Source organism: Schistocerca nitens, chromosome 6 (genome assembly GCF_023898315.1).
Source record: "Schistocerca nitens isolate TAMUIC-IGC-003100 chromosome 6, iqSchNite1.1, whole genome shotgun sequence".
Lineage (NCBI taxonomy): Eukaryota > Metazoa > Arthropoda > Insecta > Orthoptera > Acrididae > Schistocerca > Schistocerca nitens.
This window is the reverse complement of record NC_064619.1, coordinates 37,955,685-37,971,266: the sequence shown is the minus strand read 5'-3', so window position 1 is coordinate 37,971,266 and position 15,582 is coordinate 37,955,685. Positions and strand designations below refer to the sequence as shown.

At 39.6% G+C, this 15,582-nt stretch overlaps 1 protein-coding gene across 2 annotated transcripts in view; it reads left to right on the top strand.

Moving 5' to 3' along the window:
* LOC126262387 (S1 RNA-binding domain-containing protein 1) overlaps positions 1 to 15,582 on the top strand; it is a 217,615-nt gene that overhangs the window by 52,923 nt on the left and 149,110 nt on the right. For both annotated transcript variants that reach the window (XM_049958987.1, XM_049958988.1), the window contains 2 exons: positions 1,917 to 2,022; positions 6,041 to 6,667. In XM_049958987.1, the coding sequence (XP_049814944.1) occupies positions 6,047 to 6,667 (621 nt within the window). In that variant the 5' untranslated portion in view covers positions 1,917 to 2,022; positions 6,041 to 6,046. The remainder of the gene's footprint in view (positions 1 to 1,916; positions 2,023 to 6,040; positions 6,668 to 15,582) is intronic.

Here is a 15,582-nt window from a genome sequence, read left to right as displayed (position 1 = left end):
CTCTTCAATATATCCTCTCTTCCCGTTACCCACCAGGCCTCAATCTCCGCTAATTTCAAGTTGCCGCCACTCATACCTCACCTGTCATTCAACATCATCTTTGCCTCTTCACTTCCGCCTCGACTGACATCTCTGCCCAAACCCTTTGTCTTTAAATATGTCTGCTTGTGTCTGTATATGTGTGGATGGATATGTGCATGTGTGCGAGTGTATACCTGTCCTTTTTTCCCCCTAAGGTAAGTCTTTCCGCTCCCGGGATTGGAATGACTCCTTACCCTCTCCCTTAAAACCCACATCCTTTCGTCTTTCCCTCTCCTTCCCCTCTTTCCTGATGAGGCAACAGTTTGTTGCGAAAGCTTGAATTTTGTGTGTGTGTTTGTGTTTGTTTGTGTGTCTATCGACCTGCCAGCGCTTTCGTTCGGTAAGTCACATCTCTTTGTTTTTTCAATATAAAATAAAATGGACATATATTTACTTTTAATTTTTTGTGTGTGCTGCTTCCCAAAATTATGAATGCTTGCTCTTTCATATAAGGTCTAGATACAGAAGTCTTCAGACGTTTAATAGCGCAGAAAAATCCAAAAGGTTGACTGGCCAAATTTTGTACCCCCTCATTACGAAGGAATCACTGGTGGCTGCTGTTGTTGGATTAACTTTGCCAAGTACTATTGAGTGAAAATAGCTCTCACGAGCAAGGGTGTATTTTGTTTCTAACGTTTTAATTGCTATCTATAATGTAGCTAGCATTCGCTTGGGAGGTCCTTGGGCAATGGTTGAGACTATTGAAGATAGAATTTTATACGTAAGTCCCTGTAAAACAGTACATTCTTGAGCAAAAATGTCTAATCACCCCTATTTAATGCAGAATTGACCACTAGAAAAGTCAAAAGAGGCAGAACTGTCAGTATAAAAGAAGGCAGGGAGTATTGTGGTGTTAGTAGGGAACCAGTGACAGCAGAATGGGACGATCAGTATAGCTCAGTGGCTTTGAACGTGGACTAATCATGTTACTGAATACAAATCCATCAGGACATTTCAGCACTTCTAAAACTGCCCAAGTCAACTGCTGATGATGTTATTGTAAATTGAAAATGCGAAAGAGCAACTGCAGCTACACTGAGACCAGACTGACTCACGTAGTAAAGGACAGGGACTGCTGAGCATTGTGGAGGGTGGTTGTAAAAAATCACATGAAATCAGTGGAAGGAAGTATTTGTGAGTCCCATAGTGCTACCAGCAGTCCAGCCAGCACATTGATTATGCATAGGCAGTTAAGAAGAATGGGGTACATTGGTCAAGCAGCTCCTCATAAGCCACACATTTCTGTAGTGAATGCTAAGTGACACTTGAGGAGGTCTAAAGAGTGATACTACTGTACAGTGAATGATGGAAAATAAGTGATTTAGAATGATGAATTTTGTTGTAAACTGTAGCAATCTGATGGAAGGGTTTGGATTCGGTGACTGACTGGAGAATGTTACCTGCCATTATGTAGTGCCAACTGCGAAGTAAACAGGAAGTGACGTTACGAAATGGGAGTGTTTTTCATGGTTAGGATGTAATCCCTGTATTGTGCTTAAGAAAATACTAAACACGGAAGGATATGAACACATGTTACATCATTCTGTACTGCATATAGTAGAGGAGCAGGTCGGAGACGATGATTGATTGTATCAGGGTGACAATGCACTCTGTCATAAAGCAGTGTCTATAAGGCAGTGGTTGGTGGACAATAACATTCCTGAATTGGCCTGAATGGAACACCTTAGAGATGAATTAGAGCTTGATTGCTTCAGACCCCAGTGTCCAGTAGTACTACTTTCAGCCCCTTATTTAGTGTAAGAAGCTTGATTGCAAAATGTATATGTTTGCTTTACTTCGTGTGTTAAGGGATGCTGATGTGTGTCTCTTTACAGGGCTCCCGATCGAGACAGAAAACTTTACTCATACTTGACAAGACTATTTCAGCAGAACAGATAATGGAAAAACTTATGAAGGAAGTACAGTAAAATACACTGAAAGGTAAGTGAAAAAAAAAAAGGTTAGGTATTTAGCAACAGTTGTGGTGAACTTGACTAGCTTAAGGCAGAAAATGAAAAAAAGTTGTTAATGGTCTTAAATAAGGCCACTTTGATTGTAATAATAATGTAGTATCTTAATTGGTATGGTTAGGCCTTGGAATATAATTCTACTTTCACCCAAGTATAATGCAACATGAGTTATGGATGCTGTTTACCAATGCCCGGCTGTGTTATTGATTGTAGGGGAACTCGTGCGGGAAAACTGTTAAATTACAAGGACACAGAATGGCTAACCAGTACTTACCTACCTCCAGGAGGCAGAATTTATAATACTGTTGATAGAAACATTTAAAAGTAGAAGAAGTATTTCAGTTATTTGGAACGCATTTGTTCCAGCCCAAAGGAGGAAAAAAGGGATTGTTTGGGGAATATCAGAAAGGAGGGGAAGATCACTCAGACCCCATGTTGAGAGGAACCCACCTATTGTGAAGATCCACCTATTGTGAAGATGAGTGAGGCAAAGGTGAAGGGGGCTGTGTTGGAGGACCCAACATTGTATTAAGGAAGAGGAAATCTTATGAACAATTACAGAAACTGATAATTGTCAGCAAATCATAATGCACAGTGGTGATTCAGAATTTTTAACGCAAAACTAGAAAAAAACTAAAAATATTTTTTCTGTGGGAAACTTGCAGCATTATGACTGAAATTTCAGAGGACATGCATTTGTGGAATCTGCTGGAAACAATAATATTTTTGTCCTTAACACATTCTTTTAGAAAAAGATGATCTGATGTAGAGCAAATAAACAAAAATGAAATTGACTCTATTTTAACAGAAACTGAACAGGAACCGAAAGTCTTAACCACTTTAGGATTGCAAGGGAATGGAGTCTGATAAGAAACAGTAAAAATAGACAAAAAATCCAGGCAGAAACAAATTCATAATGTAGGGAACCTCAAATATAGATAGTTAAAAGTTTGAGTGCATATTACCAGATCAAATTAAACTCCAAGTTCAGCATCTTGGAAAATGAAGATTAAAACAACGTAGATGGAGGCTCACTCCACTGAACATTTTCAGCTTCGCATTCTGACCTTGGTAAGTAATTCTGTGCAGTCTTGCCACAGTGTCGTTCTCTGCCAGTGGCATCATTCAGATGTGATAGAGAGGAGCACGGAGTCAACACACCACTTCCCTCAGCCATTGTCAGCTTACCAGAGCCAAGAGCTGCTATATTTCACTCAAATTGCTCCTTGCTTTGCCCGAGTGCAACCTGTTCCAGTACTCCCATCAAAGAAAAACATTGGCACTATCAGGTATTGATTCCAGGACCCCCACATGGTGGAAGTCAGTCAGAGGAACTCCCAGCTACAGAGATGTACACTGTAGTGTTCATTTTTGTTGAACATGATTCAGTTAATGAAGATCTAATATTGTTTCTTCATCACCACTCAGTCACTCAACTGTGCCCGTGAATGCAGCTGTGATAGACTTCATCTCTTCCTTGCGTAATTATTGCTGTAAGGGAAAGTAATGCTGCTGCTTTACTTCTCTTGAAGAATGTGTGAACACTTTTTGTTTATAGAAGTCTCACATAGTGCATAAACATATACAACATCAACTGGATAACATCAGATTTCTGTCAAATCATAACATCCAACAAGGAACATCTGCATGGAAGTATATCAGAAGAATGAATGAATCTGAATGACATTTCATTTGACATTTATTTTGTCTTAGTAAAAATCATATCTATTGTCAAAGTTATAGAAGTTCTCTGAGGACTTTGACTACTCTAGATTAGGCCAGCAATTCTAGGAGGTTGTACACTACTGTTCCTACAGGTACTTCCTCTCTCGAAGTTACTGTGACCATCGTCCCATCTGGTAGACTCACATTGTCCTTGGAATTATCCTCAACATGCAAATAAAATACAAATCCAGATAATATTTGTACTCTCCTATATGATAACTCGTTTTATGGCTTTAATATGTAGGTATAAAAATCAGTTCTGCCGTGGTGTTGTTTAAACCAACCCAAATTCATTGTCTTTTTACTGTTATTTTTTGCTAATATTAAAATCAGTTTCAGTCATATTGTAATGTGCTTAACCTCAGTAAAAGATGGAAAAATAATTTTCGTAAGGACGTGGTATAGTTGTCTTGGGTTCTATGTAGAGTACTTGGTTATTGTAGAAAAACCTTCAGTAAGCTGTGATTGGACAAAAAGCAAAATATATTGCTTAAAATTAAGAAGAAAATAAGAAACATGCTTTCTCATCCACGTCTACTGACAAATTATGTAATTATGGGTTAAAGAAATGAAGATTCCGTTATGCGTGAGGAATAGCATATTTTAAACAGGCCTCCATTCTAAGTAATTTATAACTGACATAGTGCCAACTGGACATATGTGACCTTTGTAATGTTTGTGTAATAATTTATTATGTCAACGATTGCTTAGATATATAAAAAATATTCACATTGCCAGTTTCGGCAAATATTTGCCATCTTTGGATGTGCTTAGTGTTCAAAAAGCTTCGTACAGATAAACAAATATAGCAGGCACTTCGAACTTCGTAAAGTCATTTGACGTTTGAATGAATGTATGTCATATCATTGCATGATAAAGATAGTATTTTGTCATGACTTTGACATTCAAAGTGCCTACTATATTTGTTAGTCCTTATGAAGCTTTTTGTGGATTAAGCATGTCTGAAGATAGCAAATATTTGCTGAAACATATAACATGAATATTTTTTATATCTAAATGATTGTTGACATAATGAATTATTATACACTATTCATACAGTGAGAGTATAAGTCATGATAAATGTCAGTGCATTCTTGTAGATGCTAGGCTAGCGATAAGAGAAAAACAGCAGCAACTTAATGTAGTGAAGGGAGCATGTTTCTTCATAGTGGCAGTTTTCCTTTCAATTTGATTATGCCAAATCTAGCTTGGAGAAGAGCAAATAGTTTATAGCAATTTAGTGATAGTTATTTATTAAACCTTTGACTGCTAAGTGTGACACATGAAAACCGTACCTCAAATGCCATTTTGTCATGCCTCTCTCTGTGTGAAGAGTGCCAAATACCTTAGGCACACTCAACATTCCTCAGCATTTGGTTTCTTCTGGGCTTTTGATGGGTACCGGGAGCGCGAGAAATTTTCGTTATAATATTTACTCTATCATCTGGAGTCTATAACTGCACACAGTCTCGTAGCAAAGTGCAAATTTGCAGAGTCATCAGAAATTATAGAGTTTAGATTGAAGTACCCTTATACACTTTTACAGCCAACTACTATGTGTATTGAATTACCACAAAAAGTGCTTACATCGAACTAACAAGGATCTCGTGTACCCTACACTGAACTACAGTCCCTTGGGCATACAACAAATAACAGTGTGTGTTGTGACTCTGCCAAAAGTGCTGATATTGATCTCATGCTAATAATGATCTGACATTAAAGTTTTATATTGTCCATTGGAAGACCATAGTGTGATGGAAGTTTGCCGGATGTGTTGCAATCAAATGGGCCTCACATTTCGTCACAGTGAAATGATAAAGATTCATATGTTTAAAAACTTGTACAGTAGTCATCTACACAATGGCTTGGTGGCATTGGACTATTGTGGCGGTCCATTACGATCAAAGGAATGTAGCTTCTGGCAGATACTTCACTTTGTTAATGTTTACCTTGCATTCCACATCCCAGGTCTCCTTCATGATGATGTCAGCCAAACAAGGTGAACTGAGTACTAATAGATTCCAGTTGATAAAATTTCCTATTCCTTAGTTTTTCTCAACATTACTCGTAGTCTCTTTTCACTGATAGAATATAGACATAAGGCTTATGTATGTATAAGGTGTTCCTTACACCATAGTCTCTGGGTGATCTTAGGAAATATTTTTCCTGAACAGAAAATAATCTTGGCTCTTTGCTATTCTCTATGTCTGATGTACTTACATGCAGTTCTTTGGGATTTACTATTGAGCTTTCTTTTAAAACAGGTAAACATGGCTGACAAGGCAGTGGTGATCCCTTCTGATGAGGATGACGATGACTGCATCCCAGTGCCTGCAAAAATTGTCAAGATTCCAGAAATTCTTTTGGATGATGAGAATAAAGCTTTTACACGGACAAAGACCGTAAAGCGTTATATATATTCCTCTGATTCTGATGATGAGGAACAGGAAATTGTTAAAATTAAAAAGAGAAAACATTCCAGTAGTGATAGTGACTTTGCACCTGTTGATGATGATAGTGATGAAGACACGGATAATGGCAGGAAGAAAGCGAAAAAAGGCGTGAAAAGTAAGGCCAAAGAACCAAGCTTGAGTAAACCCAAAAGGAAAGAGAAGGCGGATCTACAAGAAATTTCACCAAAAAAGAAAATAAAATTGGAACAGGGGACCACTAAAAAAACTAATAAAACTGCAACCAATAGAAAGCAGAGGGTAACAAAAACAAAGACAAATGTTAAGTCAAAAGATTCATTTTCAGAAGTTACTGTCAAAGAAGAAGTGTCGCAATTAAATGACATAGAAGAAGTGAGTGAGGTCATAGAAGATGTGGATGAAAAAACAGATGTGAATAGTAAAACCAATAAACCTAGCAGCAAGAAAGCCTTACCCAAGGTATGTAAATTCTTATCTCTCTTACTTTTCTTGAAAATTGTGGACAACGGTGTGTGTGTGCATGTGTGTGTGTGTGTGTGTGTGGGGGGGGGGGGGGATTGCAGGGTAAGTAACCATGTGTTAAATTCATCTCATCTCACTTCTGTTCCACTTGTGCTTGTTTCAGCCCTTTCTTTCCTATTTTTCTCTATCTCTTTGTATGATTTTCTTCTGCAATGTTCACAACCTTTTTACAGGAATAGACGTATGGACAGACACAACACAACATGCCCTAGGTGGTGACTCACCTAAAGGCACAGAACTGATTTTGGGTACCTGCTAGGGAAATTTTGATAAAGCCAGCCTGCTTTCTTTTGCATTGTTGCTTTACTAATTATTCAGCATATAATGACAGTTGCAATGTCAGCTATCTTACAAATGATAATGTAATATACAATCTAATAAATAATCTAATAGATAAAAAAATCTCATATCAAAAATAGGTGATTTTCATTGATTTTCAAATGATATAGTTATGTATAATGAAGAGTCATCCAAAAAAATTATAGTATAATCCATCCATACATGAGACAGTGTTCTAGCCTAGTCCCCATGTTATTCAACCTGTACCTTGAAAAATCTGTGTAGAAAACCGAGGAGAAATGTGGAAAGAGGATTAAAGTTCAGGGAGAAGACATAAAAGCTTTCAGATTCCCTGATGACGTTATTTATCAAGATGATAATTGTTGTGGTCTTCAGTCTGAAGATTGGTTTGATGCAGCTCTCCACAATATTTTATCCCGAGTGAGCTTTATCATCTCTGCCTAACTATTGCAGCCTACAAAGTATCCCCCCTCCCCCCCCCCTCCCTCCAATTCATTGCCTCCTCATTAGGTATTCAATTTGCGTATCTAACCTTCAGCATTCTTCTGTAGCTCCACATTTCAAAAGCTTCTATTCTCTTCTTGTCTGAACTGTTATTTGTCCACGTTTCACTTCCGTACAAGAGAACATTCCAGACAAGTATGAGGGACATGCAGTAAGTAATTAAATATTTTTTTCTGAAGCAGGTTGGTTTTATTCAGGATTCCAATACTCTTTATTATTCCCCAGTCTATTGGCAGAAAAACTCTATTTTTCAACATAATCTCCATTCAGTGTGGTGATCTTATGCACCTTACTGGGAGGGCTTGTATGCCTGTGTTGTACCACTCTATCATGGAGGAGGACATCAAAACAGAATAACCCTTTCAGAGTCCCAGAAGACTGTCATCATGACTTTACTGGGTGAGTGTATGGCTTTGAACTTTTTCTTTGGAGGAGAGGTGGTGTGGCACTACTCCATGGATTACCATTTTGTTTCCAGTTTGAAGTGATAAATTCATGCATAAAAAGTTCTCGGTTTACTTGCCGCGTCAAATTTGGATAAAATCCCAAACTTTCGATGACTACCTCCGTCATCTTCATCAGGGGTAAAACTGACTGTCGTGGACCGGTGAGGCTTCCGCTTTTATAATCAGTGGACGGCTTCTCATTGGCTGGATGAAGTCACGGTGAAACCGGCGCATACTGAGGTGGCAGCCTCTATATCCATAGATTTTTTTTGCGCGCTTTATCCAGCGTTGCTTGCAGCACCATCCATCGCAACAGGCGGAGAACTGCAAGGAATGTAAGAAGTCTCCCTCTGCGCTCTTTCTTTATCAATTGCGCGCTTCCATGCATTGCTGAGTGCATAACCGGAGTCCCTGTTGAAATTACCGTATTTACTCGAATCTAAGCCGCAATTTTTTTTCCAGTTTTTGTAATCCAAAAAACTGCCTGCGGCTTAGAATCAAGTGCAAAGTAAGCGGAAGTTCTGAAAAATGTTGGTAGGTGCCGCCACAACTAACTTCTGCCGTCGAATATACGTAGCGCTACACAGGCATGCTTTGCAGGCACAAAGATAAATACTGGCGCCAAAACCTCTGCGTCAGTAAATAAATTTAAAAAAAGGTGGAAGACGAGCTTTTTTTCTCCGCCTCGAGTTTCGACCACTGCATTTTCATACATTATCCAACGAAGTAAATACAAATTCCGTATTGTTCATCTTCGAATGTAGCAGCATTTCAATGTACTACGAAAATCCGACTGGAAAGACTGTTTGGGATGTTTGTCAATATGGCCAACTCTACGTTCAGAATTTTTCCCTACCTGTGAGAAGAGATGGTTGCTAATAGGAACTTTTATGAACTGTGAATCACATGCAGTATTCTCTACACCATAAGAATAATACGAATATAATCATTTTGCCACGTATTCTTTCGTGTTTGCTGCTATTTCATTTAAATCCTGTCTGCCTAATAAACTACGAAACTAGTGTGAGATAACAGCAAACGTGGAAGAATATACATATCATGTCATGTTTGTATTCGTATTATTCTTATGCCTAATAGTGATACACTCAGAAATGAAGCACGGCAAATGACTAAATTTTTAAATCTAAGATGACTCTTATTTCTGTGCAGAATGTAATGTACAAAAGAGGCGTTTGCAAAGATTTTCAAACGGAGAAAAATTTTAGCTAAACTCTCGTTCAGAACATGATCTATCATACGCAGTCTATTATTTGGTTCTTGTTGATTATTATCAAAGAAAGCAGCAGTGTAAGTAACAACAAATAGCAATCTCTTGCCATTGTTTCGCTAATGAGACAATTCCTCTCTTTTTTTTTATTGTAAGCGGCGGTAGCGCACACAAAAGCAAGCCATGCCGCGAGCGGTGACAGTTCGTAGACACACAGTATCAGAATGCAACAAACAATGCATGACACAGTACAGTAATGCATTTTCAGCTTAGAGTGACATAAACACCTATAACAAAGAAAACGGCACTTATCAAATCAAAGACAAATAAGCAATCTATTCAAACCAGACGAAGCACGTGATAAAGGAAGGGTACCCGTATAAATAAGGACGGAGCGCCTGACGCATAGCAATGGCTACCTGGTAAAGCTTAACTGCTAAGCTTACGACTCGAACCAAACTAATGTACTGTATCGTCATTCATTCGACCTAAGTTGTGTCTCATATTACAATGGACCAAATTTGTTTCGATTTGGAGGTGCGGCCTAAAACTTTTCTCTCCCTTTGAATTTTGAGTCTCAAGTTTCAGGTGCGGCTTAGATTCGGGAAAAATTTTTTTCCTTGATTTCGAGTCTCATTTTTCAGGTGCGGCTTAGATTCGAGTGCGGCTTAGATTCGAGTAAATACGGTATTTTCACGGAGTCTAATTTCAACTGCTTCCCTGATGACAGAGTCCCAATAGTTTGAAGCGTGAGCCAGTATTGTTGTTTCACCGAAGAGGCAGCAGATGAGGTAAGGCTTGCAACTAGTCGGATTTTAGCAACAGCCAAGTCTCCTAAGTCCAATGTAAGCAGAGTGGAGAAACTGGCATTGAAATCGTTGGGGAAGGATGAAGAGTTAGTAGTACTACCAGCCGACAAATGGAATGCCACTGTTATCCTGAATGCTACCGATTATCATAAGAAAGTGGCCATATTATTGGAAGATGCCACGTACCGTATTCTTAAACGGGATCCCACAGCAGCACTTAGTAGGAAGACAGGGGAGCTACTGAAGAACTCTGGCCTCCCAGAAGAACTAGTCAAGAATCTACGACCAAGAGCACCAAGGCCACCCAGGTTATATGGTCTACCCAAAGTCCATAAGGATGGGGTTCCGTTGAGACCTATTGTTAGTGCTATTGGGTCTCCTACATATCGGTTGGCGAAATACTTAACCAAATCATTAGCACCTATAGTCGGCCACTTTGGCCATCATAATAATAACTCAAAAATGTTTGTTGACATTATAAATCAGATGTGGATAGGTTCGAATGACATCATGATCAGCCTAGATGTGGTCTCTCTGTTTACAAAGGTTCCAGTGGAAAATACGTTAAAACTGTTGGCTGCTCATTTCTCTCCAGAAATACTGAAATTATTTCGACACACTTTGACGACCACCTATTTTTTGTATGGTGGAAAATATTCTGAAATGACTGACAGAACAGCCATGGGTTCACCACTGTCACCAGCCATAGCTAACTTCTTCATGGAGGATTTCGAAGAACGACAGAACAGCCATGGGTTCGCCACTGTCACCAGCCATAGCTAACTTCTTCATGGAGGATTTCGAAGAACGAGCGTTGAACAGTGCTCCCTTACGTCCATCCTGCTTCTTCAGGTATGTTGACGATACATTTTTAATCTGGCCGCATGGCAATGAGGCACTGCAGCAGTTTGTTGATCATTTGAATGGTATAGATCAGAACATAAGATTTACAGTGGAGGTGGAGAAGGATGGAAAGTTACCCTTCTTAGATGTGTTGGTGGAGCGAAAATCAGATGGACGTCTCGAACATTCTGTGTACAGAAAACCAACGCATACAGATTTATATCTAAACGCGCGTAGTTTTCACAACCCAGCTCAGAAGAGAGCTATGCCGAATACCTTGGTACACAGAGCAAGGACTATTTCGGACAAGGATCATCTTGGCTCCGGGATTAACCATCTGACGACGGTATTTATAAAAAATGGATATTCCGATTGTGATATCAGATCTACTCTGACGAAGAAACCAAGGAAGGACGCTGTTCAAACAGATCAAGAGGACCAACACATCGCGCGGCTACCATTCTGCGGTGCAACAACCAGCAAGATCGGCAGAGTCTTGAGCCGGCAGGGAATCAGACCAGTCTTCCGGCCACCCGGGTAGATTAAGGAAATGCTGCGACCCGTGAAAGATAATCTTGGTCTGAGAGTACCGGGAATTTACAGCATCCCTTGCAAGTGTGGAAAACATTAAGTGGGCCAGTCTATAAGAACTGTTGCCGATCACCGTGTGGAACATCAGCATCACCTGAAATACAGGTACCTAGAAAAATCAGCGGTGGCTGAGCACAGTTTGTTAAATAAACATAAGATTTTATTCGATGAAACAAGACTACTTGTTCACACTTCAAACTATTGGGACTCTGTCATCAGGGAAGCAGTTGAAATTGGACTCTGTGAAAATAATTTCAACAGGGACTCCGGTTATGCACTCAGCAATGCATGGAATCGCGCAATTGATAAAGAAAGAGCGCAGAGGGAGACTTCTTACATTCCTCGCAGTTCTCAACCTGTTGCGATGGATGGCGCTGCAAGCAACACTGGATAAAGCGCGCAAACAAAATCTGTGGATATAGAGGCTGCCACCTCAGTACGCGCCGGTTTCACCGTGACGTCATCCAGCCAATGAGAAGCCGTCCACTGCTTATAAAAGTGGAAGCCTCACCGGTCCACGACAGTCAGTTTCACCCCTGACGAAGATGACGGAGGTAGTCATCGAAAGCTTGGGATTTTATCCAAATTTGACGCGGCAAGTAAACCGAGAACTTTTTATGCAAGGACTCCGTCGCGAAAGACTTGTCCCACTCAGACTTGTAACATGCCAGCAGTTCCATACAGATGGTTCTTTGCTGCTCTTTATGGTCTTCTGTTAGTCGGCGAGGAACCCAGTGGGTGCACACCTTAGAGTACCCCAAATAGTTAACATGTGTGCCAGCACTAGCAACAGAGACATCCAGTTTTTACAGCGAGGTGTTTAGTTGTGATCTGTCAGTCACTTTAAATGAGACTGTCCACATGTTCCAACATTGCAGGAGTCCCAGTTGTGTGCGGCCGGCTGTCACGCGGTAGATTGTGTTGACAGATGCCTCGCCAGATGACTCACCGTGCTTTTGTTCTTTGTAGATATTCTTCGGGCACCTATGAATATATGCGATGCTCTGGTTTTCATCCAAAAGAAACTCAATGACAGGTCTCTGCTTGGAACGCACCTCCGTTACAGACGCCATTTTAAAGGTTAAGTATAGTGGTGCTACCTGTCGATACTTCGTGAAACTACAGGGCCTAAAGTGGGAATATTCCATGATGTTCCCCAACAAATTCTGCACTTTTCAACTAAAACTGTCTGAAAAAGAAATTGTTATTTTACATGAGTGCCCCTCATATCTTCAGGAGATTCTTCCTAACATTTAAATTCATCCTTGATCTTAACAGACTGCACTTTGATCCTCCCTGTGTTGGCCATCATAGGTTACTTTGCTGACCAAATAACAAAACTCATCTATTACTTTCAGTGTCTAATGTCGTAATCTAATTCCTTCAACATCGCCAAATTTTATTTGACTTCATTCCTTTACCCACATTTTACTTTTGTTGGTGTTCATAGGCTACAAGGCTTGTCACACAGCTTCCCTTTCATGTCATTTGACTTGTATAATGACAGTCTGCCTTCTGTACAAGTTGTAGATGATTTTTCACTCTTGTATTTTATCAGTGTTACCTCCAAAACTTCAAAGAAGAAAGTCGAGTTAAAATGTAAAAAAACTATCCATAAATCTAAAAATGCTATAAATATAGTTTTGTCTTTTTGCGATTATCTTCTAAGGTAATTAATTTTGTCGATATTAGTATGCAAGTCCCTACATTTCTCTGAAACCCATAATGATATTCCCCAAATTTTTCTGTTTTTCTGTAACTAATTTGTGTATTGAAATTGTAAAAGGCTTTCTCTAACTCTACAAATGCTAATAAGTTAGACTGCCTTTCTTCAATGCAACTTCCAAAATAAGTCACAGGGTCAGTATTGCCTCACATGTTGCTATGTTTCTTCAGAACCCAAACTGATTTTCCCATGAACTTGACTTCTTCCAGTTTTTCTATTCTCCAGTAAATAGCCATGACATTTTGTAGGCATTGGTTTAATTTTATTTATGTGAGAAGCCCAAACAACAGTGTTCTTAGCCTGCTGTTGCTTGCACTGAAATTAAGTTTATTGTGCACTTTTCCCCCTTATCATCTAGTAAAGCCAACGCTTTCACTGCTGTGGAGTTGTATACACATTCTACTCCATCGTTCCCCAGGTGCTGTGGACGTGCATACACATGCCGCTTAGGTTTTCCTACTGTGCTGTTGACGTCTGTATGTGTCCTGAGCTGCCACCCTTAACCGCTGTGAACGAGTTGTGTCCATGTCTGATGAATAAAGAACAGAGTATTTATCATATAACATATGTGCCTTTTTGTGTCATACCACTTGGAAAAAAACTCATTTTAACGTCTTGGGTCATTTATGAAATTTGACAATTGTTATGACCATATAATTCCTGATTCACAGGGATGGAAATGGGTGCATCATGCGCAACCATCCATTGGTTATAAAAATCAATGACTTGAGAACAAAATGAGATACTGTTTTGCTCTCAATTTTAAATACAATTTTGTTATCTTATCTACATTTCATATACTATGTATGTTATAAAATCAACCCTATGCAGAGTTTACTCAATGCATTTTTACTGCTGAAAACCCTTTCAAAATTCATGCAACCTTTTATTATTTCATTTGATGCAGCACAGTAACTATGCCATAATGAAGAGAAGTTCAGTCCTTTATTAAAACTAAATGATAAATATTTCATAGTGGCCGAAACACTGTTTATCAGCACAGGTGTCAGCACTGAATCAATGACCCAAATATTCTGAAGGGCACTTTCATCCCCCTCATTGCATAGTCTACACTTATTGTCTTCTTATTCTGTACTCATTGTGTGCAGATGTTTCCTGAAGTTCTCATGGCCTGTCATTAGTCCTACTAAGAGTTTAGTCTGTCTCCTGTTCAAGTCCAGGTTTGCAGAACTTCTCCTTAAACATGACTTTGGCATCATTAGCTTGCCATGTGTTTGTTTTTGGAGCTTAGTCCAATATTCTGTTTGCCGCTTCCTGCTCTAGCTACCTAGTTTTGATTTTTAGCATTGCCTTAGTGATGGTTAAGACAGGTTCCAGTCCGACAAATGGAGTCTTCGTTCCTGTCCTGGCCAGCCTCTCAGCTTGTTCATTACCTCGAATTCCTGATTAGCCAGGGACCCACAGCAGGTTTAACCTGATGCTTTCCTACCCTCGGAAGTGATTCATGGCATCCAGCAACAATATTTAATTTTGTTTCAGAGGCTGATAGAATTGTCAGAGCTACATGGCTGTCTGAATGGTTTTGTCACAAGATTAGTTAATAGCGTTCTGAACTGAATATGAAGCACTTGCAACTCAGCCAGTTACAGATATGAAATATTAATTCCAGCAAATCAGGAACACCATTTATTTTAGGATAAATCAGTTCACAGTAGCACAAGCAGAACAATCCAAACATATTATGAACGAGACAGAACAATTTTTACTAGCATATCAGCCAAACTTGATCAGTAACTAAGGCAAGATTTTGTCGGAACGAAACAGTCATAGAGTGTCACTCTCCTGGTGGCCAGCACATGAACTTTTTTGACAACTTAGCTGAACAAATAAGCTAACGACTCGTTATCAGTGTGTGCTGATGTCTGCCGCTACACCATCCTCCTTGGGAAGAGTGGAGCATCATCCACGGATCACACCAGGAAGTGAATGTGCCATACAGAACAAGTTTGGCACTCTGGTTGAGCTTCTGCTTCCAGTGGAGGTTTTTGTACTCGAAGCACACTGTAGCAGGTTGCATTAAGCATGCATTTGTGGCAGTTCTGGCAACACAAAGGCTGGTCTGTTTGCTGTTAATTGATGTGTGTATTGCTTTTTTCACTTCTGCCAATGACACAATGAGGGCATGTGAACTGAAGTGTCAGTGACTGTGTCATTCCACCTCTGCATAAGATCACGTGTTTACTAGTCTGTAATTTGCAGTGCACAAGGGTTTGTGATATCCCATGTTTCAATGCTGCAAGTGGTCAGATTTGCATCTTTCGCCCTCTCAGTTGAGAAATGAAGTCTGTTTGACTGGTATCCTCCATCGAGACCAAGTGTGGATCATTAACTCACCAGGAAGTCATAGTGCTTCTCCATAAACTAGCTCAGAAGATGAAAAGTGC